General features: G+C 37.7%; 2 protein-coding genes across 2 annotated transcripts; both read left to right on the top strand.

Moving 5' to 3' along the window:
* Window positions 1-378: 378 nt before the first annotated feature.
* Window positions 379-4959, top strand: LOC137034999 (uncharacterized). Its single transcript, XM_067408245.1, has 8 exons — window positions 379-469; window positions 753-879; window positions 999-1091; window positions 1207-1222; window positions 4223-4304; window positions 4424-4550; window positions 4661-4747; window positions 4876-4959. Exons 1-8 carry the CDS (start codon window positions 412-414, stop codon window positions 4886-4888), a joined length of 603 nt encoding a protein of 200 aa, XP_067264346.1. The 5' UTR covers window positions 379-411; the 3' UTR covers window positions 4889-4959.
* Window positions 4960-7199: 2240 nt separating this feature from the next.
* LOC137034802 (C-X-C motif chemokine 11-1-like) lies at window positions 7200-7986 on the top strand. The gene is made up of 4 exons (XM_067407988.1): window positions 7200-7284; window positions 7383-7509; window positions 7628-7720; window positions 7832-7986. Exons 1-4 carry the CDS (start codon window positions 7227-7229, stop codon window positions 7842-7844), a joined length of 291 nt encoding a protein of 96 aa, XP_067264089.1. The 5' UTR covers window positions 7200-7226; the 3' UTR covers window positions 7845-7986.
* The last annotated feature ends 19869 nt before the right edge of the window (window positions 7987-27855 follow it).

Below are 27855 nucleotides of genomic sequence, written 5' to 3'. Positions count from 1 at the left end.
ACAATATGAGTTTATCAAAGAGTGACTATGTAAATCATAAAACCGTTTTACTTCCTTTATTGTTGTATATATATATATATATATATATATATATATATATATATATATATATATATATATATATATATATATATATATGATGACATATAGTGTACATTTTTTTAAATAAACATGATGACACAACACTTAAACACTTTCACATTTCATCTGCACTGTTGTTACTGTTAATTTCCCAGAAATCTTAAAATAAGATTTTTAGGAAGTGTAACTAGAACTCAGCCAGATACTACTATGTACTAAAGCATCAAACAGGGGATTCCCAGATTGTCTTAGATTTGTATATAATGAAGCAAGTCTGCTCATTTACTCACATTTGGTCAGCTCAGTGGTTTAAGGTGAAGAGATTGAACAATGAAGACTGTGGCTGCTATACTTGTTTTTGTCAGTTTGGCTATTGTTGTTACTGAAGGTAATATTATTTTTGCTTATTTTAATATTTTACTAACTCAAAACAACCTGTCACTTCAGATTGTTTTAGACCAGGGGTTTCCACTGTCCTGCAGAGTTTAGCTACAACTTGCCTCAACACACCTGTCTGGAAGTTTCTAGTATGCCTAATTAGACCTTGATTAGCTGGTTCAGTTGTGTTTAATTTGGGTTGGAACTAAACTCTGCAGGACAGTGGCCCTCTAGGACCGAGTTTGGACACCCCTGTTTTAGACTGATCATTTAAATCATCCTTCATCCTCTAGGGCAGCCTGGGTTTGGACTCCAAAGATGTCTGTGTCGAGGTGCTGGTGCCAAAATGGTGAAGCCAAAGCTCATAGAGAAGGTGGAAATTCACCCTGTTAGTCCATCTTGTGGACATCTGGAAGTTGTGTGAGTAAACTGATTATTCATCTATCTATTCATAAGATCTATATAGGCGATTTTTTTATCATAACTGAATACAGATTTATCTATATATCTATATAAATAACTTGACTGTGTCTGAACAGTGTCACGCTGAAAAATGGTGCAGGACGAAGATGCTTAAACCCAGAGTCATTGTTTACCAAGAATATCATTGAGAGGATTGAAAATAAGACCAGGTGAGTCTTATCAGTGACATTACAATTGATACTGAAACTTCATATCTTTTTTATGTGTATGTGTGTATTATATAAGGATAAAATACATAATAATGTTTATGTTTATTCTTTTTAGGAGTGCTCAAAAAAATGTGTGAAGTGGTTCAACTGTGTTTTCAAGTGTGAAGGTTGTGGCCAGTATGGACTCTGTTATCAAAAAGCTTGATTGATTATTTTATGTATTATAAGGGATTATTTTATACATTATACTTTTACTTTATTTTATGAGATTTTTTATTTATTATCATTATTTAAAAAAAAACAACATAAAAAAGTTGTTGTATGTTCTTCTGTCTGAATATGTTGTTTATTGTCAAAGTGAAGTTTCAAATAAAATCTTGTGAAGGTTTTGTCTGAATTAATGGTCTTTGTTATTTTCTGGACAAATATTAGCTATGCTATATAAATACATAGTTATGTTATACAGGTGTGTGTGTGTGTGTGTGTGTGTGTGTGTGTGTGTGTGTGTGTGTGTGTGTGTGTGTGTGTGTGTGTGTGTGTGTGTGTGTGTGTGTGTGTGTGTGTCCGATAATATGTATACGTCTTTTCAGCACTCCTGTGAAGTTCATTTAATTTTTAGAATGTAGTTTAAATTTTACTTTAGCTGCGCACTTAATCTGACTCCAATTTCAAATGATTATTACATTTAGTTTGTGTTTCTAAACTATTGGTTATGTATTAATTTATATATTTGATTATTCTGGGTATCCCATATTTTTAATTATTCATTCATTAGGGACCCAATGTCGCATAGAGAACTTACGCCAGCCGGATGTAATCTCACGGACACAAACTAGTCAGTTCTGATCTTAGACAGAGTATGCAGGGTGAATAGTCAGCTACACTCTGCTTGCTCATAACAAAAAGCATCATTTTTGTATAGTCAAGAAAACTGAAACTTATCGAGGAAGTGATAGTCAGAAACCAGAAGGTCTCAAATGATGAGCCCCATGCTCCGGTAACAGCAGTCTCCACTTTAATCTACTAGAAATAATGATTTAAGAATAATACAGAATTAATCAAAAATAATATTTTAGTTGTCAGATAAAAAATGTATTATGCCAATTAGATCATTAGATAATTAGAAGCCAATTCAGAAATAATAGATACATTACATCAATTGCTCAAAGATGACTCTAAAAGTAAGAAATGCATGCCTGACCTTGGGGCACACAGTAGTGTGTGAGTGTTTTTAAGACACTCACCCAGCACTGCATGGGGGTTTCTGGCTACAGAATTTCCCAAAATGGCTGCTCTGCTACCTTGCCTTACATACCCAACCAGAATAAAAAGATTGTATTTACACCAACACCTGGTTTTGTGAGAGAGGAGAAGGTTATCAGATATCTTGAAGAGACACCACCCAAAAAAGGAAGACAGAACCTTTCATTGAGATCTCCAGATTAAGGAGGAAGCTTGATCTCAGCTTTTGTCTTAACAGGAAAATCAAGGCTTGTGTGTCTGTTTGGACTTCAATGGCAAGGTGTAAACGAGATCAGAAAAGGACACATAAAATCACAGGCAAGTCATTGCCTGGACATCAGCAGCCATTTCATTTTTTCTACATCATTTAATACTTCGAAACAGGGCCTTACCTATAGTGGTCCAGTTGGTGCGGGCATCTCAGCGAACGGACAGAGGGGGACATTCTGCCACCTGCCGCCGGAAAGCAATCACAAATGGACCCAGGGGGCCCCGCTTCCTCTAACTCGTACTTGGCCCCACCCCATGCTTAAGATGGCCCTGCTTGCAAATACTTGTTTACTTTAACATTTAGAAACATTATGTAACTTCCACAAAATTATGAATTTAGATGTCTTAAAATAGTAATAGTAAATATAAATAAAAATACTGCATTCATATACAGTAATTATCCTTAAACTTTACCAAACACAAATAAAAGACAAACAAAATAAACAATGAAAAGGAACAAAGGAAACTAAGTCCATATCAATGTGAGAGGAAATTTTACACAGAAATGTCAAACTACTCAAGTTACAATGTACAACAAATGCCATAGTTAGAAGGAGGACAATAACAACACTGTGAATGTGTCTGTGGGAACTATTCAACAGTTGTGGGGAATCCGCAAAAATGACCTACCTCTCACAGAAGACTAGTAACAAGCTCTACAGGAACTGCGGGACCGTTTATATTTTTGCATTTAAAACCCGAGACGAAGGGCAGTGAAATGGAAAAAACTAACATGTTTTTAACGTCACACAGTGTCCTAAATATGCAGAGCTCATGCGTGAGATGCGGACAAAGACGTTTGTAGGTTGCAAAAAATGCTTAGATGAGTCTTAAAAGGGTCACAGTGTCACCAGGCTCCTCCGTTACACACACCTAGTGCTGACTGTCACCAGAATGCTAATCATCCACACCCTTCCCTCATCAGCTCACTCATCAGAGATGCCCTAGAGATGCAGCCGCATAATTTTCCCAACTTAAGAGCCAAGATTTCATTCATCCAATGATATATATTCATCATTGGTTTTGTCCTTACATAATCTCTTGTTTTCCATAAAATGGACTGGATGATTTCAAACTTCTCAATTGTTCTTAGCAACATTAACAATGTTAGTAATTAACTGGTAATTCTTTATAATTTGTCATAGTTGATAGTTCTTAATGAGGCTAATCTCAATCACTAATTATTTATAAGGAACGATCTTAGTCCTAAATTTGATATTACTTGCTGATTAGTTAAGCTTGTTTCCATATTACTTAATAGTAGCTGAGGTGTATGTAGTAGTAGGCCTACTACTCATTTGTCCTGCATTACTTCCTGCATAGTTACTTATTAATGATGGACCATTATTCTAAAGTGTTACCCATTTGGTGAAAGAATTCACATCAACTTCCAAAACTGTAGTAAAACAAACTCTTCCTCATTGGCAAGAGCAATCGTGACACTAAACGACATGAAACCAAGCCACATATCTAAAGCTTTGAGCAAAGACATTTCAAAGAAATGGGAAATCAAAACTGCTGTGCTTGTGAAAGTGAAACCGGGAACTGTGCCCGTGCTGTAAACCCCTGATCTTCTGATAGCTATATAAGCAGCTAATGTCTTCAGTAATAACTATTAGACAATCATCAAAACCTTAAACACAATGAAGACTGCAGCAGTTGTTGTTTTTCTAGTCTGTCTGCTTGCTACAGAAGTACAAGGTGAGTGTTGCCTATTAAGACCTAATATAATAGCAAGTATGTATTTTGAAACTGTATCTCCTCTAAATATTAGTTTGTTATTATATTCTGCAGCTAATAAATACTAATCTCTCTTCCAGGGCAGAACCAGATTCACAAAGGCAGGTGCTTCTGTGCTGACAAAGGAGTGGATGTGGTTTTACGGAAGAACATTGAGAAGTTTGAAATCATCCCTCCAAGTCAATCATGTGGAAAACGTGAGATTATGTAAGGACAAAAACAATAATTTTGAATGGATATTTACACATTAATGGTCATACTACTATCTTAACACTTTTGGACACATTCAGCTTATCTTTTCTTTTTTTTATTTCCAGTGTCACTTTGAAGAGTGCAGAGCGGAAATGCTTGAATCCAGAGTCTAAATTCACCCAGAATTTAATCAGGAGGGTTCTTGAAAAGATGTTAGTGTACTTTTTTCTTTGTTTTGCTAAACTAAAAATGAGAACCGATTTCTGAAATTAATAAATTGAATATAAAGTTATTTAAATATTTCTAATATAATATGATGAACTGTTTCTGATCTTTACAGGAGCCAGCAGTAGGATATGCTCAGTGTGAATCTGGATTAGCTGCTGTGTTACGCCACTGAAGAACATCCTGATACCCATCAAACGCTCTATGATCTCTAGCTGACAGTTATCACGACTAGAGAACATCTGTATAAACTGTTTAGTAGTGTAAATAATTGCTTGTTAATTTATGCAACTGACTGTGTAGTAATTATAAAATGTTATTATTTGATTATCTGTGTTCACTGTGTTATCAAATAAAAATGTTTTCTTCAAATTAATGGGCTCTGTTAATTCTTAAGGCAATTGAATTTTCCACTGTGCAGGTCAATAGGGTAACACTATTTAGCATACAGGACAATGATGCATCTTTAAATATATTATCAAGGGAAGAAAGAATTTGCTCATTTAGTTTTTAAAGCACAAATTTGAACATCAAAAAAACATAATTTAGGGTAAGATGACAAGAAGCCTCCTATGAGGAAGCCTCCTAGCCTCTTATCATTAAATATGATAACAAATATATTTATTATCATAATTAATCATTTTTTAAGTGTCATTATATAAAATGCTAAATTTATGCATTTTGACAAGTTAGTTAAAAATTGAGAGACAAATCAAATAGTATTATCCCAGTCAAAAAGATACATCACAACATTATAATTCTATGAATCATAAACAGACATATATTTTTGAATGGACTGAAGGGATGTCATAATAACAATAAAGTACAGACTGAATGATTCTCTCAATGAAGAATAAATAAGATGAAATCTTACCTTATATCAATAAAGACTGTCGAGCTGTTCCACATTAGACAACCTATATAGTTTTAAAGCTTTAAAGTCAGCATGAAATGGAAGTTGCGATAGTCTTTTCTTTCTATTATATTTGTTATGTTGTGGGGGAGCACACAAACATGCCAAATATTAAAAATAAAAGGATTATTGTGTGCATAAAGATAAAAATGCTTTGGTTGAATCCGGCTTGTCCCGCAGATGGTTTCCCATAGATTCCGTATCCTCGCAGTATTCAGTTTTTCTGCTTGCAAATTCTGCTATGAAAATAGTGAATCCGCCGTGGTGCAAGCACAACTGACTTTTAAAGGGAATGGCAGATGAGACTCTGATTGATCTGTTGCATTTTTTTCGCCCAAAACACACCCATTCCTCAACCTTTACAACCCTTTTAGACCATGTGCCGGGCACACTAACCATTTTTCTTGTCGTTAAACTAGCAAAAGTGGATTCGGACATGCCTTAAGTGTACTTGCGCTGTGCGCTTTAGACCATGTGCTTAAATCGTTAAAATAGGGTCCTTTAACTTTAACTGTTTTTTTTTTTTTTTGTTTGTTTGTTGTTTTTTTGCTTAGCTTCACTTTTTGATTGCTTTTTTGGGAACACTTAATATTCAGCAACATTAATTTAACTGCACTGACAGTATCGAATGCGAACAAAACTTGAACTGAATTGAGCTGAATAACAACTCTTGTCTTCAGTAGAGCTGCTTATAGCTGAACTGAACTTGTTGAAGACGGTTATTAAATTGAACTGAATTGAGCTGAATAATTATCTTGCTTCAGTGTGACAGAATTTGATTTTGTATCATTAATTTTGTTACTTTACTGTTTTTTTTTATTGTGAAGCTGCTTTGAAACAAATTCTAGAAAAATAAATATGACTTGACTGCTGAATAGCACATTAAATGGCTGAAGTACATTCAATTCTGTCTCTGCAGAAAAGACCTTGGAAAATCTTGTAATGCTGTACACACAGACACACACAAGTTTTCAGTTTATGAGAAAAGACCCTATTATCAGAAAGTGGAAGCACAAAAGGACACTGCAGTCATACAGTATTTCATTTTAGACTGGGGAGAAAAAAAGTTGTAGCCTATTAAATAAGGACCAAACCATTGACACATTTATATCAGATGTTAATATATAAATAAAATAATGTTGAGCAGTTGAGTGAAGTGAAGTGAGTGTAGTGAAGAAAAAGCAATAATGTATATGAGTGACTTTGTAAATCAGAAAACTGTTTTACTTCCTAAGTTGTTATACAGTATCTTATATCTGATAACATAGATAACACTGTACTGTGAAATATGTAATCATGATGACACAACACTTAAAACACTTTTTTTTTTTTTTTTTTAAATGATGAAAACTTTCAGATTTCGTCTGCACAGTTGTTACTGTTAATTCCCCATAAAGATTATAGGAACTGGACCTGCAACCCAGCCAGATACTATCATGCACTGATGCAACAAATAGGGAAATCCCAGATTGTCTTAGATTTGTATATAATGAAGCAAGTCTGCTCATTTACTTACATTTGGTCAGCTCAGTTTAAGGTGAAGAGATTGAACAATGAAGACTGTGGCTGCTCTACTTGTTTTTGTCAGTTTGGCTATTATTGCTATTGAAGGTAATGCTATTTTGCATATTTTATTATTTTATTTATTCAATAAAATCTGTTGCTTTGGTGTTTTAGACTGATCATTTAAATCATCCTTCACCCTCTAGGGCAGCCTGGGTTTGGACTCCAAAGATGTTTGTGTCGAGGTGCTGGTGCCAAAATGGTGAAGCCAAAGCTGATAGAGAAGGTGGAGATTCACCCTGTTAGCCCATCTTGTGGACATCTGGAAGTTGTGTGAGTAAACTTATTATTCATCTGTCTATTAATAAGATCTGTATAGGCGATTTTTTTATCATACTTGAATATAGATTTATCTGTATTCCCTTAAAATAACTTGACTGTGTCTGAACAGTGTCACGCTGAAGAATGGTGCAGGACAAAGATGCTTAAACCCAGAGTCATTGTTTACCAAGAATATTATTGAAAGGATTGAAAATAAGACCAGGTGAGTCTTATCAGTGACATTACAATTGATACAGAAACTTCATATCTTTCTGATGTTACAAATGAAGAAAGGATAACAGAATAATGATTATTTATGTTTATTCTTTTTTAGGAGTGCTCAGTAAAAACTGAAGTGGTTCAACTGCATTTTCAAATGTGAAGGTTATGGCCATGTGGACATTCATTAAACAGTCATTAAAAAGCTGTATTGATTATTTTATGTATTACAATACAATATTTTATATATTATTTTAACACATTAAGTTATGAGAAGTTTATTGTATCTTTTTAACTGTTACCATATGTTCTTCTGTTTGTGTCTATTTTTATTGTCAGAGAAAAGTTTCAAATAAAATCTTGTCAAGGTTTCATAATTTTTGCTTGATTTAAGGGTCTTTGTTATTGGTTCTTGCACTTACAAAAAAAAAAGAAAAGAAAGTTCAAATCAGACTAATCATGTAATGTGACTGTCGTAATATACAGTCTCCTGCCAGATGTGCTAGATACTAAAAAAGAGTTAAAAGTGTTTTGAGCTGTGAAAGAGACACTGTTCCCCAGGCGGCTTTCTGTGCACGGGATCTAAGCAAAACATGGACAATAGGCTATTTTGGGCTTCGGGCATTTTCTTAAAGGGACACAAAAATAGTCAAAATGTTCATCTTGATAAGTTTCACCTAAACGCAGTCAGTTATGTTTTAAGCTGGAAATGTAATGGAATGCTTGTCAGTGAGCTCTGTGCATTTGGTCTTAAAGTGACAGCAGCCAGTAAGCTCACTGCTGTCTCTGTCATTTAATATTAATCACAAAACAAAAGAAAACAAGAGAATCATTGACTGATCTTCACTGAATATCTTTAATAAATCTAATAAGAATCAATGTGTAACGAAGCGGGAGTCATGGTAAAATCCATTTGCAAGCTTTATTAAGAATGTTGTTGTCATACAGGCAGGGTCAATCAGGATCAGTCGAGAACAGCAAGGGACAGGCAGAATCATAATCAGGAAACAGGCAATGGTCAGGACAGGCGGATATCATTCACAGAACAGTATAACAGGCAAGGGTCGGGACAGGCAGCAACGGGTCAAGAACGGTAACAGACAGCAACAATAGGTAGACAGGATATAAACGCTCGGAAATGACACACAAGGTAATCAAGACTTCGCGGTGAGGTGGTGTATGTGACAGACCTTTATAGTCCTGTAAATGAGCTGCAGCTGGGTGTGGTGATCAGTGTGGTGTGCAAGGGTGGATGTGGCAGATGATGATTGGAGAGGAGTGTGAGCATGTGACTGGCAGGGGGGGATGATGGGAAATGTAGTCCGAAACTTGACAGGGGCCGACGGTGATCGTGACATAACGCCCCCCTCCCGGAAGGCGCGACCTCGCGCCGTAGATGACACCAATAAGGGAGGGGGGGTTGGTGCATTGGAGATTAAACAGCTGACAGGAACGGAATCTCCAATGCAGGTTCCAGAACAGCCATGGCAGGTCAGGTGCTACGGGCAGCCACGGCGGGTCAGGAGTGTCAGAAAGCCACGGCGGGTCAGGTGGCTCAGGCGGCCACGACAGGTCAGGCGGCTCGGGCGGCCACAGCAGGTCAGGCGGCTCGGGCGGCCACGGCATGTCAGGTGGCTCGGGCGGCCACGGCAGGTCAGGCGGCTCGGGCGGCCACAGCAGGTCAGGCGGCTCGGGCAGCCACGGCAGGTCAGGTGGCTCAGGCGGCCACGGCAGGTCAGGTGGCTCGGGCGGCCACGGCAGGTCAGGCGGCGGCGGGCGGTTCGGTGACGGCCTCCATGGCCGTATCAGGGAGAGCAGACAGCTCTGGGACGGCAGCGGGCTCGGACTGCTCCGGGACTGCAGCGGGCTCGGGCTGCTCCGGGACTGCAGCGGGCTCGGGCTGCTCCGGGACTGCAGCGGGCTCGGGCTGCTCCGGGACTGCAGCGGGCTCGGGCTGCTCCGGGACTGCAGCGGGCTCGGGCTACACCGGGACTGCAGCGGGCTCGGGCTGCTCCGGGACTGCAGCGGGCTCGGGCTGCTCCGGGACTGCAGCGGGCTCGGGCTGCTCCGGGACTGCAGCGGGCTCGGGCTGCTCCGGGACTGCAGCGGGTTCGGCCTGCTCCGGGATGGCAGCGGGCTCAGGCTGGAAAACTGGTCCAAGATCAAAGAAGCCTGAGTGCATCCTCCAGGCCCGCAAAACAGCCAGAACATAGAATGTGAGCACAGCCCTTCTGGCCATGACGGGACTGACAGGAAGCGCATGCGGGGCTGGAGCAGACTCACTGGCTGGAGCGGATTCTGGAGCGGACTCACTGGCTGGAGCGGATTCTGGAGTGGACTCACTGGCTGGAGCAGGCTCTGGAGCGGACTCACTGGCTGGAGCGGATTCTGGAATGGACTCACTGGCTGGAGCGGCCATCTTGTCCCTCGCGTCCAGTGCGCTTGAGTGCGTAGCAACCGGTGAATTAGAATGTGTTGCCCTCGGCAGCTTTGAGTGCATTGCAACCGCTGTGCTTGAGAGCGAAGCAACCGCCGGGCTTGAGAGCGAAGCGGCCGGCTGGCTTGAGAGGGAAGCGTCCGGCGGGCTTGAGGGTAAAGCGGCCACCGGGCTTGAGAGCGTAGCGACCGGCTGGTTTGAGAATGAAGTGACCGACGGGCTGAAGTGCGAAGCGGCCAGCTGATGTTTGGGAATACCAGCCGCTCGCGCTGAAATCAGCGGTGGATCGGCCACACTGGAAAGCAATCCTCTCCATTCTCCCGAGATGTGCTGTGATTCTGGGTGATCAACGAAGATGTGGCTCGGTGTTGTTGTGGTGGTAGCCGCCATTTTGTGAATGTCCTTTGGCACGGCGGCCATTACGTGATTTACCTCGGTGTCGCATTCCTCTGTGACCCCCAGGGTAAACGGAGAACCAACAGTCAATAACACATAGTCCAGGAAATGACTAAGAGAAGAACGGGTCCCTCACAAATTAATTGTTCTTTGAGTGGTTGGTTAACACCATCGCAGAAAAAGTCAATAAGTGCACAGTCAGGCAGATCTGAATAATATGCAATGTTCAGGTATTCTGTAATGTAATCCTCCAGTGATCGTGTGCCCTGCGTACTCCACAACAACAATTGATTAATGTCCATACCGTGTAGAGATCCTCTGGGAAAGCTGCTGGATCGTGGTGGCGGCGAAGTCTTCTGTAACGAAGCGGGAGTCATGGTAAAATCCATTTGCAAGCTTTATTAAGAATGTCGTTGTCATACAGGCAGGGTCAATCAGGATCAGTCGAGAACAGCAAGGGACAGGCAGAATCATAATCAGGAAACAGGCAATGGTCAGGACGGGCGGATATCATTCACAGAGCAGTATAACAGGCAAGGGTCGGGACAGGCAGCAACGGGTCAAGAACGGGTAACAGACAGGAACAGCAACAATAGGTAAACAGGATATAAACGCTCGGAAATGACACACAAGGTAATCAAGACTTCGCGGTGAGGTGGTGTATGTGACAGACTTTTATAGTCCTGTAAATGAGCTGCAGCTGGGTGTGGTGATCAGTGTGGTGTGCAAGGGTGGATGTGGCAGATGATGATTGGAGAGGAGTGTGAGCATGTGACTGGCAGGGGGGGATGATGGGAAATGTAGTCCGAAACTTGACAGGGGCCGACGGTGATCGTGACACAATGTATGCCTATATTTAATTCATACTGTGAAGACTTTGCAGCGTTTTATTATTTACATTTGATTACTTTATTTAATTTCTAGCCTATATCATACTATTATTATTACTAGACCAAATTGTTTATTTCATTTGTATTTTTTCTATTGTATTTGTCCTGTTGTTTTTTTATTATTGTATTACTGACTGTTTCAACTCACTGGTGTTTGTTGACAGTGAAACTACTCTGAAAGAACAGAACCCCCCCCCACAGTAGATCTATACTAAGATATGTATAATTCATTTATTTTGTAACAATAATTTTGTTTCTAATCGAATATGAGTTTGTCATAATAAATTAGTCAAAAAAATACCCCCCTTCCATTAAACCGATTGGTAACGCCCAACCAATGCGCGTCGCACTTTCACCAAAACAATGCGAGTGAAGCACTAATGTTTGAATGGAGAGCACGGGTAGCACCAAAAAATGAAGAGAACCGTTGCCCAGCCGACTATATTAAACTTCTGTCCAAAGAGGGACGTTAAAAAGAATAAAGCATGTACTGAGAAGGAGGTATGAAAACATTGTAATAGCTAAGTACACTCCACATATATTTTAACTAGCTAATCCATTACAATTTAGCCATAACTATCAGTGTAACTGTAACCAGTTACTAAAACAGCCGTCTGTTTTGTTACTTCATTTTTCAATAGTATCTTATCAATGACAAAATTATTCACATCGGTGTTTGTTTTCTTCCTTAATTAATCTGATTTTGAACGAAACGGATCTATCCATCAGAGCAGACCTGAATGGATCTTCCTCACATGACAGGACTGCTACCTGTTAAGGCATTTCAAACTGATAAACAAAGTTTCAATCTCCCCTTTTGCCAAGACACCTCAAACTGCACCACACAGCCCTAATCCCCCTTCCAGAGATATCTTATCTATGCAACGCAGTTCAAATTTCCCCTTTGGAAATTTCCTCCTTTGGAAAGTGTCCTGACTGTAATCCAGAGATATCTTAACCATGCACTACAGCTCAAATTTCCCCATGATTTGTCCCCCTATCCAAATTTACCAAATTTTAACCTAATCACAAATGCTTTCTTCCTAATTGTCCCAGCTCTTTCAAACAGACAGCAATATTTAAAATGCATTAAAAGTCAGAATAACAAACCATAAAAGATATAAAATACATTAAAGATGAAATAAAAACAGGAAAATGAATTAAAAGAATAAAAAGATAATACGTATATAATAAAATACAAACAGTTCGGACATAGCACAGTGCTCAATCAGCAAATGCATAGGTAAAAAGATGTGTTTTGAGTCTGGATTTGAATGTGGCTACTGTTGGAGCACACCTGATCTCTTCTGGAAGCTGGTTCCAGCAGCGGCTGGTATAACAGCTAAAAGCAGACTCTCCTTGCTTTGAGTGAACCATTGTTATTTCTAAATGACTTGATCCTGATGGTCTGAGTGATCTGTTTGGTTTATATTCTATGAGCATATCTTCAAAGTATTGAGGTCCTAGACCAGTGAGTGATTTATAAACAAGTAACAGTACTTTATGTTGTTCATGTTTTCGGGTTCTGCTCAGAATCCTGGCAGCAGCATTCTGTATGAGCTGCAGCTGTCTTATGGTCTTTTTGGGAAGGCCAGTGAGGAGCCAATTACAATAATCCACCCTGCTGGTGATGAAAGCATGAACAAGTTTCTCTAAGTCTTGACTCAAGACAAAGCATCTGATTCTTGCAATATTTTTGAGATGATAATGCTGATTTAGTTACTGTCTTTACATGGCTACTGAAACTCAGGTCTGACTCCAAAATCACACCAAGATTCCTGACTTGATTTTTAATTGTTTGACCCCTAGAGTGAAGGTACGTGTTCACTTTAAGAACTTCATCTTTTTTTCGAAACGCAATGACTTCAATTTTGTCTTTGTTTAACTGAAGGAAGTTTAGGCACATCCAATTTTTAATTTCATCAATGCACTGGCACAGGGAGTCAATGGGGCTGTAGTCGTTAGGTGATAGGGCTAGGTAAATCTGGGTGTCATCTGCATAGCTGTGATATGCAATTTGGTTCTTTCTCATTATTTGGCTCAGTGGCAGCATATATAGGTTGAACAGGAGGGGTGTGAGTATTGAACCTTGAGGGACTCCGCATGTCATGGATGTCCACTCAGACTTATGGTCACTGATACTCACATAATAACCTCTCCCTTCTAAGTATGACCTGAACCATTTAAGGACCATCCCAGAAAGCCCAACCCAGTTTTCCAGCCTGTCAAGAAGTTTGTTGTGATCGACAGTGTCAAATGCAGCACTGAGATCGAGAAGAACCAGCACTGATAATTTACCTGAATCTGTGTTTAGGCGAATATCATTCATTATCTTTATGAGCGCGGTCTCTGTGCTGTGATGCGGTCAGAAACCAGATTGAAAGTTGTCAATATATCCATTCAAGCTTAAGAACTTGTTCAGCTGATTGAAAACAACTTTTTCAATTATCTTGCCTATGAAAGGAAGATTTGAGATTGGTCTGTAGTTGCTCAACATGGTGTTATCCAGATTGCTCTTTTTCAGGAGGGGCTTAACAACTGCAGTTTTCAGGCATTTTGGAAAAGTCCCAGAGAGAAGTGAGGTGTTTACCACTTCTAGGAGATCTGCTTCTAAACAGTTACAGTTTTTGCCCGTTGCTTGAACACATTTTACAAAACTTCGCTCATTGTGCCAAAACTCTACACACAAGTAAACGTGACACAACACTGGGAAATATACCATTCACATCTCTGTCAAATTGAAACTCTACTATCAAAATCTAAACTCTGCTATCAAAACCTAACATTCCTTTGTCAAAATGTTACTCTGATGACAAAATGACACACACTTGCATCATATGAATACACTTTCAGATCAGCAGCAACACACTAGTCTACTTTATATAAAACACTGCAGTCTTTAATTTTCTGTTTTTATTCAGTTCATCAGTTAGCATTCTGTGAGGCTCAATGCAACACTTACAGTTTTTGTTCTGTTTTTTTTTTCCCAACAAAGTTTTTCAAAACAACCGAAAAGGAAAGTACTGAAAGGTTACAAATGACATCAACTCAATACTGCACATCACAGTACTATACTTTACAGTACAGTATAGTAAATGCAGTAACGCAAAAATAATACAAAAATAAAACAAAATACACTACTGTAAATACAGAAAAACAGGCAAATTGTGCATGGGTGGGATTATAGATCCTGCCATCTGTTTGGGTCTGGCCACATGATCCACCACCATAGCCTCTTTGACCTACTCCTCTCTCTCTCTTTGTCTTCCTCTTCCTCTTCCTCTTCCTCTGCCTCCACCTCTTGCTCTCCATGCTTGCAAAGTTCTCAAAATGGCTTACAGTTTTTTCCAATTGCCAACACACAATTTTTCAAACTAGTCTGGTTTTATCAAAACACTTAACAATTCACAAAACCACACACCCAAACTGCAAAATACCTCATATATCCTGCAAAATGAAGCACTGCAACCGAAACTACACAGAGCATTATCAAAATCAAACTTTTGCATGAAATGGCACACACTTCATTCATATTACCAGATTTTTGCCTAACCACCTACACACTGTTGGGCATAATGAAAAGCACCCCCATCTTTAGTATGCTTTGCCATAATACTAAAATATGTATCAGATTCTTCACATGCACAGAAATATTTGCAGATACACACACACATGCTGTTGCAACATTTTTATTTTTTTTCCTTCACTACAGTAAACAAGTCAGTACAACATAAGCACAGCAGATATATTTACATGGGACTGAACAAAAATATTCTTACAAAAAAAGTAAACTGAAAAAGAAAATTTCTGAAAAAAAATATATTACAGTAAAAAAAAAAAAAAAAAAAAAAAGGCAAGAAAAATAATTAGGCAGCATCTTGCCGCACAGCCGGGTCTGGCCACAACGCCTCGTCAACATCACAGGCAATATCTTCCCTTGCCAGACAGAGGGAAGAAGCGCCTTGAGTGCCTTATCCATCCCTGAATTGCACCCACATCAATCTCATCACATGCCTCTTCCATGGCCTGCACAAGAGGCATGCGCACAAAGGGCTGCCGGTCGTATACCTTCCACCGCCATGCCGAAAAGAATTCTTCTATGGGGTTCAGAAATGGTGAGTATGGTGGGAGGTATTGCACGAGAAATGTTGGGTGGTCAGCAAACCAGTTTTGGACTGGGGCTGCACGATGAAAGCTCACGTTGTCCCATACTACAACGTACCGGTTTCTTTGATGGTCTGCATCATTCATACGCTCTGGTGGTATGAGAATGTTGTGAAGTCTGTCCAGAAATGTGAGAATATGGGCTGTGTTGTATGGTCCAAGTTTGGCATGACGGTGGAGGACACCATGCATATTGGAGATGGCAGCGCACATTGTGATGTTCCCACCACGTTGGCCAGGAACATCTATAATGGCTCTGTGGCCAATGAGGTTTCTCCCTCTTCTTCTGGTCTTTGCTAGGTTGAACCCAGCCTCATCTATAAAGATGAACTCATGTGGGATTGCATGAGCATCCATTTCCAGTACTCCCTGAAAACAAAGAACAAAAATCACTCAATATGGTGTTATCCAGTACACTGGGAAACAATGTGTGTAGTGTACTGCAGTCAATATAGTACTTACATCCACATATGCTCGTCTGAACTCTTTGTTTCTTTGAGAGTTTCTCTCAAACGGCACCTTATAAAGTTGTTTCATTCTGATTTGGTTTCGCTTGAGAATGCGAGCCAATGTGGACAGACTAACTCGTTGAATGTTGTTGAATAAGGTGTTGTCTTGGATGATGTGGCTTTGAATTTCTCGTAATCTGATTTCATTATTTTCCAAAACCAAGTTTACAATGGCAGCTTCCTGTACCCCGGTGAACATTTGGCCCCTTCCTCCACCATGGTGTCGTCTCTCAGTCCTTTAGAAAAAATAAAATATATATATAGGGCTTGGACAATGCAGCCTAAATATTTTCCCCCACAGTAGAGTACATTGTACAGGAAACTTGTACAGTTCATGAATGGCTGATGTCATACACCAAGTAAACAGGTGTCACCCAACTGATACACTATGACATGGGGTATACTACATGTGTACTACATGAAATTTTGGTTACATACCTGTTCTCCAGTCTAAAGGTCCGGATGACAGAGGCGACAGTAAAACGGCTCAAGTTTGGCTGCACTCTCTGTCCAGCCTCACGCATTGTCAACCCATGGTTGATGACATGATCTACTAAGGTTGCTCTGATTTCATTTGAAAGTGTTTGTCTTCTTTGGCCATGAACTCCTCTACCTGCTCTACCCCTACCTCTCACTCTTCCTCCCCCTCTTATTCTCAACCTCCCTCTTCCTCTTCCTCTTCCTCTCTCTGCAATGTCTTCCATTGTTGTTGTAAAAAAAAAAAGGTTCTCACCTGTGGTCTTTTCATAGTGCTTACATCCTGATTGAAGTGTTAACAATTAACCACTGAGGTGTTTGGCCAGGTGGCACATGTAATTGGCCAATTAGCTCATGTAGTGTCATTTTGAATGGCAGTGTTTTGAAATGGCAAACATGTGACTTTATGTCAGATTGTTGTGTCTTATGCAGAGAACTGTATTTAGTGAATTTAAAAAGTGCTATTTTGAAATGCAAAATGTGTGTAAAACAGAAAAGGTGTTTAGACTTTTGGAGACTTGAGAAGAAGTTTTGCTCTCTGTGTGTCAGTTTAAATAATTGTGCTGTGCATGTCATTTTAGTGTGTTAGCAATTGGAAAAAACTGTAATACTGTCATAATTTACAGTGTAATATCATAATCTGCCATCTGCAGCTTTGTGACAAATAATTGCAATGGCACATGATTATTTAGCCATTAATTACATAGATCTGTCTAATCAAATGTGGAAAATAGACTAACTACCACTAATAAATTTAATTTGATCTAAACTGTTTTCTGATTTTTACAGTTCATTTATATTTAGTCATATAGCTAAATAGTCATAGTTTATTCCCGGAACTAAAGTATGAAGGGTTTGTTTCTGGCGGGACACTCATTAGTGGCGCACGCTAGGTGTTCTCTTGCCGCGTTTGTTGTGTTGCTGGCATTTTAAACTAATAAATGTTGACTGCTTTGGTAAGCCGAATTAATAATTAAAGACATATTTACATGTGTGTTTTATTGGGATTTTCAGGAGGTTATGTGCAGTTATTAACTGTATTTGTATTTTGTCATTTAAATGTATATGCTTTGATTAGCATTAGCTTGTGGACATGCGCTATTTTACATGTAAATGTGCCTTATGTGTGTCTTTACAGGTATGTTTATGGCTTGCTTTCAAGTCCATATATGTTTAATTAAATAAAAATAATAAAAATAAAATACAAATACTTTTTATTTTAGTTTTTTTGTACAGAAACAGAAACTGTTTAGGATGTAAAGGAATAAGGATGGCACTCTATAGTGTTTATTCATGTATTAGTTAATGATGTGTGATATGTGCATCATGTCATGACTTTACTTGAGGGGGCACAATCATAATTAATTCATTATTAACTAAGCATATACTAACATCAACTAATGGCTTGTTGATGTATACTTATGTCATGACTTTACTTGAGGGGGCACAATCATAATTAATTCACTGTAAACAACTTACCAAATTCAGCTCATGATTATCATTAACTTACTATCAAATACACTTGTACTAACACAACTATATAAGTATTCAGCCCAGTTAAGTGATGTTGTGTGACTTTTCATAAAGTCAGAGAATGGAGGTACAGTATGATCACGGCCTGCGTCTGGATGGAGAGTGAACTTCTGAATCTGATCCCAGCAAACGTTCCCTGACCTTAGTTCATGTTTCCTGTTTGGTTATTTTTTTAGGAACCGATTCCTCAGGAACTGATGTAAGTCACAGTAGTTTAGTTTGATAGGAAAGAATATCACAAAACTAAGACCTTTTAAGATAAATTAATAGTGTATTTAGTATTTTATATGTTTAATAAGGAGGGTCAGTGAAAATAATGGCAAACTAATCAATTCTGACAATAATAAATTGTTTAAATTTATTTCAAAGTCCAAATATGTATTATTCCTTCTTATAGAGACTGTTTGATTTAGTTTACCCTAAATGTTAATTAATGCATTAATTATCAAACATGTATTAACGCATAGTTAAGGCTTCTGTTTTCATGCATGAATCCCTATGACTCCTGGATCACTCTTCATTAGTTCATATCTTAACTAATCATGAGTTCATGTTGAAGTAACTATTAACTCAGTTCATGGTTATTCATGTACTGTTATTGTAAAGTGTTACCCATCAACCTGCGCCCTTGACACACTTCCCACATCTTTTTTTCAAAAGCGTGTTTGGGTGGATGACATGACGTACAGTTCTACCTGTTCATAATGTCATTTAATTAAGAAAATGGGTATTTTATAAAAATTTATATCCTTATGTTGTTCCTCTAACAAGATATTACTACAGCGTACCATAGCTTTAGTTGGTGTATGAATACCAATACTTCAAATTTTGATCTAAACATCAAAATTGTCATATGGTGTGACTGTCCGGGGTTATGTGTGACTTTACTAATATGACAATATATCTCAGCAAAGTATAAATAATTGATAGATTTACAGTTTAAATAACAGAATTAGGCATTTTTAATGAACACAGAAAGTGTTGATGTCTGTGCATGATTTTTAAGCAAGTTCTGGCCAAATACATTTTGTCCGTAAAATGGGCATCATATGGTGTGACATTAAAATCTATATTTTGAACGGGCAATAATTTGGACAACATTATGAAGCAGAGGTCCACACTCAACCAGGACGTTGCATTGTCATCTCTAAGGTGGTTTGGAGGGTCATGAGGCGAGTTCTGACTTTTTGATTTTTACTTAAAAAGCTCTGTATCTGATTAGCTAACTAGTGGTCAAAGTTTTGTGTCTTATGGTGTGACATTATTTGCCTAAAAGTGAAACACTTTTTACAAATTTTACTCATTTATTCTTAAAAATCATTGCTGTCATGTGGCAATTTACGTGCCAAGTATAAGCTAGCTGTTTTAAGTTAACCGAGAGATTATCTTAACTGAGCAAAACGTCATATGGTGTGACACCGTATCATATGGTGTGACCGTTTTTTCCAGGTCACACCATATGATACATTTGTCACACAATATGACATACCCCTTTTTTAATGATAAATAAATAATCAAAACATATTGTAATAAATTAATGGTGAACATTAAATTACCCATCCAATTAAAGGGTTAGTTCACCCAAAAATTAAAATAATGTCATTTATTACTCACCCTCATGTCGTTCCACACCTGTAAGACATCTTCATCTTCGGAACACAAATTACAGTTTTTTCCAATTGCTAACACACTAAAATGACATGCACAGCACAATTATTTAAACTGACACACAGAGAGCAAAACTTCTTCTCAAGTCTCCAAAAGTCTAAACACCTTTTCTGTTTTACACACATTTTGCATTTCAAAATAGCACTTTTTAAATTCACTAAATACAGTTCTCTGCATAAGACACAAAAATCTGACATAAAGTCACATGTTTGCCATTTCAAAACACTGCCATTCAAAATGACACTACATGAGCTAATTGGCCAATTACATGTGCCACCTGGCCAAACACCTCAGTGGTTAATTGTTAACACTTCAATCAGGATGTAAGCACTATGAAAAGACCACAGGTGAGAACCTTTTTTTTTTTTTACAACAACAATGGAAGACATTGCAGAGAGAGGAAGAGGAAGAGGAAGAGGGAGGTTGAGAATAAGAGGGGGAGGAAGAGTGAGAGGTAGGGGTAGAGCAGGTAGAGGAGTTCATGGCCAAAGAAGACAAACACTTTCAAATGAAATCAGAGCAACCTTAGTAGATCATGTCATCAACCATGGGTTGACAATGCGTGAGGCTGGACAGAGAGTGCAGCCAAACTTGAGCCGTTTTACTGTCGCCTCTGTCATCCGGACCTTTAGACTGGAGAACAGGTATGTAACCAAAATTTCATGTAGTACACATGTAGTATACCCCATGTCATAGTGTATCAGTTGGGTGACACCTGTTTACTTAGTGTATGACATCAGCCATTCATGAACTGTACAAGTTTCCTGTACAATGTACTCTACTGTGGGGGAAAATATTTAGGCTGCATTGTCCAAGCCCTATATATATTTTTATTTTATTTTTTCTAAAGGACTGAGAGACGACACCATGGTGGAGGAAGGGGCCAAATGTTCACCGGGGTACAGGAAGCTGCCATTGTAAACTTGGTTTTGGAAAATAATGAAATCAGATTACGAGAAATTCAAAGCCACATCATCCAAGACAACACCTTATTCAACAACATTCAACGAGTTAGTCTGTCCACATTGGCTCGCATTCTCAAGCGAAACCAAATCAGAATGAAACAACTTTATAAGGTGCCGTTTGAGAGAAACTCTCAAAGAAACAAAGAGTTCAGACGAGCATATGTGGATGTAAGTACTATATTGACTGCAGTACACTACACACATTGTTTCCCAGTGTACTGGATAACACCATATTGAGTGATTTTTGTTCTTTGTTTTCAGGGAGTACTGGAAATGGATGCGCATGCAATCCCACATGAGTTCATCTTTATAGATGAGGCTGGGTTCAACCTAGCAAAGACCAGAAGAAGAGGGAGAAACCTCATTGGCCACAGAGCCATTATAGATGTTCCTGGCCAACGTGGTGGGAACATCACAATGTGCGCTGCCATCTCCAATATGCATGGTGTCCTCCACCGTCATGCCAAACTTGGACCATACAACACAGCCCATATTCTCACATTTCTGGACAGACTTCACAACATTCTCATACCACCAGAGCGTATGAATGATGCAGACCATCAAAGAAACCGGTACGTTGTAGTATGGGACAATGTGAGCTTTCATCGTGCAGCCCCAGTCCAAAACTGGTTTGCTGACCACCCAACATTTCTCGTGCAATACCTCCCACCATACTCACCATTTCTGAACCCCATAGAAGAATTCTTTTCGGCATGGCGGTGGAAGGTATACGACCGGCAGCCCTTTGTGCGCATGCCTCTTGTGCAGGCCATGGAAGAGGCATGTGATGAGATTGATGTGGGTGCAATTCAGGGATGGATAAGGCACTCAAGGCGCTTCTTCCCTCGATGTCTGGCAAGGGAAGATATTGCCTGTGATGTTGACGAGGCGTTGTGGCCAGACCCGGCTGTGCGGCAAGATGCTGCCTAATTATTTTTCTTGCCTTTTTTTTTTTTTTTTTTTTTTACTGTAATATATTTTTTTTCAGAAATTTTCTTTTTCAGTTTACTTTTTTTGTAAGAATATTTTTGTTCAGTCCCATGTAAATATATCTGCTGTGCTTCTGTTGTACTGACTTGTTTACTGTAGTGAAGGAAAAAAAATAAAAATGTTGCAACAGCATGTGTGTATCTGCAAATATTTCTGTGCATGTGAACAATCTGATACATATTTTAGTATTATGGCAAAGCATACTAAAGATGGGGGTGCTTTTCATTATGCCCAACAGTGTGTAGGTGGTTAGGCAAAAATCTGGTAATATGAATGAAGTGTGTGCCATTTCATGCAAAAGTTTGATTTTGATAATGCTCTGTGTAGTTTCGGTTGCAGTGCTTCATTTTGCAGGATATATGAGGTATTTTGCAGTTTGGGTGTGTGGTTTTGTGAATTGTTAAGTGTTTTGATAAAACCAGACTAGTTTGAAAAATTGTGTGTTAGCAATTGAAAAAAACTGTAATTGTGTGTAGTGTTCTGACAAACTGGGCCCTGTTTTCAAAATTGTGCTTAAGCAATCGTAAAAAACTGTAAAACACAGCCCACATATTCACATTTTAGACAGCACAAAATCGTAACAGCAGAAGAACAAATGGATGCAGAGCAGATGAGATACATTGTCATATGGGACAATGTAAATCTGCCCTGGTCAAAAAACTGGTTTCATTAGCATCCACAATTTTCACTCCAATACCTCCCACCATACGGTCCCTTCCTTAAACCCATTGAGGAGTTTTTTGTTGTTTGTTTTGGCATGGAAGGTTTACAATCTCCAGCCCTGTGTCAGGATGTGCCTCATTCAAGCCATGGAGAAGGCCTGACCGAACTGATGCAGGATCTGTGCAAAAATGAAGATTCTTCCCTCGCTGTCTTGCGTGAAAGGACATCGCCTGAGATGTGGATGAAGCGCTATGGCCAGATCCAGCTAGGCCAAGAGATGATGCTTTGGTGTTTTGTCTCCACAAATATTTTTGTTTTTGTAATATATTATATTTAGAATATGTTCTAATTTTCAGTGCAAAATAAAACCTTTGGAAAGTCATTGATGTATTGAATGGTTTTACAATGTGGTGAGAAATAAATATTTTCATCAATGTGCAGTACTGATCTTGTGTTTATATATATATATATATATATATATATATATATAAATATATATATATATATATATATATATATATATTCATGTACTTTACTCTAACAATATCTCTGAAAAAAATCAAACCCAGACTATATAATTAGAAAAGTATTAAAGTTACAAGAGTTTAAAATTGAGCACAGCAGTGTGTAAATGAATCAAACAGAATCAGAATGTATGAACCATGTGTGCTCCATACGGTGTCAAAGTTGGGTTTTGTTAAATGAATGTAAAGTTTTGAATGAAGTGTTTCATTTTGCAAATGATCTGAAGTGTTGTGCTACTTTGGTGTAGGGTTGTGTTAATTGTGTGTAGTGTTTTGACAAACCGGGCCCTGTTTTCAAAATTGTGCTTAAGCAATCGTAAAAAACTGTAAATCACGCTTAATTCAAATTCAGAGTACTTCTTGTTTACTCTTATGGAGGCTGATTTATTTAGTTTACCCCTAAATGTTAATTAATGCATTAATTATCAAACATGTATTAATGCGTAGTTAAGGCTGCTGTTTTCATGCATGAATCCTTATGACTCCTGTCGTAGTTAAGGATCACTCTTCATTAGTTCATGATTAGTTCATATCTTATCTAATCATGAGTTCATGTGGAAGTAACTATTAATTTAGGTATTAGTTCATGGTTATTCATGTACTGTTATTGTAAAGTGTTACCGGTTGATGTTTTAAGGTGCTGTACTGTTTCTTCCAATATTTTACCATCAGTTGCTTCGAAAACAGACATAATAGCTGCTTTCTGATGTTGTGATCTGATCTGTTTTACCAGCCTGGTCTCATTGTTAATACGCAGTTATTAATACGTAACTTTAAAAGACACAAAACGTACATATTTGTACGTTTTGAATGGTGCTAAAACGTACAAATACTGAGGTAATTATGGCACCCAAACGTAAACATACTTACGTTTTTACTGCGAATAAAACGTAAAATATTTACGAATCTTTCATGTCATAAAAATATATGTATAAAATATATATAAATGTTCCCTTTTTAACATTTTTAGATGAATGTAATATCCCTAAACCCCACCCCACCCCGAACCTAAACCTACCCATTTTATACATAATGTTAAAAGAATAAATCATAATTGACAGAAATGTGTAGGAAAATGCCAATTTTAGTAAAAATATGACATTAAAACGATATTTTGAGCCACTTATCCTACACCTTCCCCTAAACCTACCCATAACAATTTCTTAAAACTACATACATAAATGAAAAACAGACAAACAAGCGTAACGTTAATCACAATCATTTATTTTTTGCAAATATGTCAAAAGTGGTACCAAAAGTTAAAATGATGATGAGTTCCAGTCGCAGTCCTCTCTGGCTGTAACGTAATAGTTTTTATAGGGTACAGAGCAGAATATAATTTATTAATCCGTGAAATTATGAATCTGTCTTCTCTCCGTGAAGGCGCGCACTCATTTAAAATGTCAATCCACTGAAACACGGCATATTATGGGAAGCCAAACACACCAAAAGTGGTACGAGGCAGCGGGGTGTTACAAAGCTCGCGCCACGCTGACATGTCATCGGCGCGAGCTAATCTCATCCAATAGTATCCAGCTGCAGACCCGCAGGCAGCACCAGTTTCAGAACCGCAGTTTCATGATGTCTACAGTATTTAACAACAATACTTTTAAATAAAGTCATTTTTCTGTTCATATAGGCCTAATATGCATAAGATATCATGATGTACAAAGAGGAGTTTTAATTACCAAGTTATTCGATAATGCAAACTATGTTTTGTTAAGGCATGAACTAATTTGTATAAACTGTGAACAAATACTTTTAACCATATAATTTTGAAAATATATTAATAAATGTGTAACCATATAGAAAAATGTCTCCCTTGACTGTATGTGATATTTCCTTATGGTCGTGTTGTGAACTTCTGACAAATAATATAAAGACACAGGCATTTAAGGGCATTTAATGTCAAAATATAAGCCTACATGTATTTAATCATTGCAAATCCTTGAACAAGTGAAACATGCATTTAAGCCAATGAGACATCAGAAGTAGTATATGGTGAGTGTATGATATTTCTGTCATGATGTGGTGAACGAATTTATATTTATATATTTATATTACTAAGTATTTGTATTACTAAGTGTCTGCTAGGCTATTGAATCATTTACATTTTATCATTAAAGATTTTTTTGCATTTGTCAAAGATATGTATCGTGTTAATATTAAATATTAATAAAACTTATTCATTTTGTTTTCAGGGATGAAAAGACAGGGTTTTCTGCAGAAATGCCATGATATGGGCTTATAATCTTTAAGTGTTTTAAGATGATTATTTGTTTTTTGCTTGTTTTTATTTTATTATGAGCAGTTTAAATATGTTTTAATCCTATTATTTTAGAAATGTTTTATATCCTATTTGTTTTCAACACACGTTTTACTTGTTCAAGGCTTTTTTTTTTAAATGGTTATTTTTATTTGACATTAAATAGCCTACGTTACATAATGTAAGTATTATGTGTAACAATTTGAACATGAATATACAGTCAAATGTTACACATGTATTGATATGTTTGAATTAATTAAATAATAAATAAATCTTCTCAAACTCTGTGTCATTGTATTAGCCTATTTAAAACGTGGAGAAAATAATTTTAAAATAAAAACGGCGTAGTTGTAGCCTATTCTCGCAGTAGCCTATACATGACTGTGTTTGTATCCATTCATTGACATATAGCATAGCATATAGGCTGTTTTAAAATTTTGCTCTTTGTACATCATGATATCTTATGCATATTAGGCCTATATGAACAGAAAAATGACTTTATTTAAAAGTATTGTTGTTAAATACTGTAGACATCATGAAACTGCGGTTCTGAAACTGGTGCTGCCTGCGGGTCTGCAGCTGGATACTATTGGATGAGATTAGCTCGCGCCGCGCTGCCCATTGGGTGGCGCTAGAAAACACGTCCGCGCTGCGCTGACGAGTCGGTCGCGCGGCTCGGCCCATTGATCCGCGCAGATGTATGGCGTTCGGACGAGCTCATTAATATGACGTTGCAACATGCACTCGTCTCACTGAACGTCACGTCTGCGTCTGCCGAACGTGACGTCTGCGTCTGCCGAACGTGACGTCTGCGTCTGCCGAACGTGACGTCTGCGTCTGCCACATTACAGTTCGACTGCCTGGACGTGACGTCTACGTGACGTCTGCTTTGCTGCAAGGGTTTCCAGCACATTCCATACACTAATTAGAGCTTTATTATACCTATTCATTCTCTATTATTGTTTACACTTATCCTCAATTATGTTTAATTAGCAATTAAGTGCTTTTTACCTTTCTTATGTATAGCTTTTTATTCCAAAAAGTAAACATTTATACAAATGATATAAAAAATTCTGTATGCAATTGCTTCTTCCACATATCCACGACTTCGGTAAAGTTGGTTTTATATTCGCACATTCGCACATCCGTATTCAATAGCCTTGTTAATCACACTATATTGGACATTCAGTGGACATTCACAAGTAAATATGCCATTAAAACAATGCTTGCCTATTTTGATCGACTGTGAAAAATGTTGTAAGTTGACAATCGTTGGTTGTCAATATCATGTCGCTGCTTAAAATTTGCAAACATTAATTTATTGCACATTTATTGGAAAGTCTGAATTTATCAGAAGTCTGAATGTGCGAATATAAAACCAACTTTACCGAAGTATATCCACGGATGTTTTGAAGAAATCATAAAAAAGTTGTTCTAGCATGTATTCACCACTAGGAGTCTCTAGACCAACACCAAAAGAACGAATGTTTAAACACTGCTATATTATGGGCTAATTTTACTAAAATAAAGAATATTTGCAATCTTTTATTTTGGAGTTGTAATATTTAGATTTATAGTTTCGCCAAAGTGATTGACAGGTGATCTGTTAGAATACTATAAAACATTTACACCTCAAAAGACAAAAGCGAGCACATTTTATTATTATTTTTTGTTTTTATTTATTTATTTATTTATTTTAATCAGTAGTGCACATTTATCTAGGGTAATTTTTTTTTTTAATTAGTATGGTAAAATGCATGACATGTTTTTTTTTTTTCTTTTTTCTTTTTTCTCATCCATAAATATTATTTTATGCAAGTCGTGTTGATTTGTGAAGAAGGCTAAATTGATCAAACATATGCTCATTGCGCTTCCTGCGGCTGGCCGCTCGGTTGTTCCTTAAAAAAAAAAAACTTGATTTTAACAAACATAGAATGTTCCCAAAATATTTCTAAATTAACTAAAGAAACGAAAAGAAATTGACCACCTTGCCATTAAAAACAAAACTGAAATATTGTAATGGCTGCACATCAGCTGTGTTTGGGAAAGAGAGAGAGAAAGACAGACTCAGCTAAAATATAGTCTGATTATGGTTATGGCTAAAAATCCCAGAAAATATCGAGATATCATTTTTGTCTCTATCGCACACCTTTATATAGCCTATTCAATTAATCTTTTCTTGTTTGGTACACAATCCACTGATCATAAAGCTTAAAAAAACTTATCTTTTCTCAACGATATCTGGTTGTCCTGCATCTTCAATAAACAAGTTAAAGTTAGTCCATGCAGCTGCTAGAATTCTTTCCAGTAGTTTTTACTTCTATTCATGACTTCTTTGTTAACTTATCTGTTTTCTTTTCTTCTTGTGGCTACTGAAACTATTTATTTATTTACATACTTGTATGAGCACCCAATCATTTATTTCTGTTGTCGGATAAAATGAATTAAACATGGGCCAACGACGCCATCTATTGGTGAGCGAGTGCCAGCGTCGTTGTTTAGCTCTATTTTCATTTCACGCAACGATAAGGATCGAGGACACGACAAATAAATAAATAAACAAACAAATAAAATTGGTGAATCATTTATATAAGGTTTTATTTATTTATATATTGAAGAGGCGGGGTCTGGTTTATAGTGTTATTATAATATTGTTA

The sequence above is a fragment of the Chanodichthys erythropterus genome, chromosome 13 (assembly GCF_024489055.1).
Source record: "Chanodichthys erythropterus isolate Z2021 chromosome 13, ASM2448905v1, whole genome shotgun sequence".
NCBI classification, from domain to species: domain Eukaryota; kingdom Metazoa; phylum Chordata; class Actinopteri; order Cypriniformes; family Xenocyprididae; genus Chanodichthys; species Chanodichthys erythropterus.
This window is presented reverse-complemented; position numbering and strand designations above follow the sequence as displayed.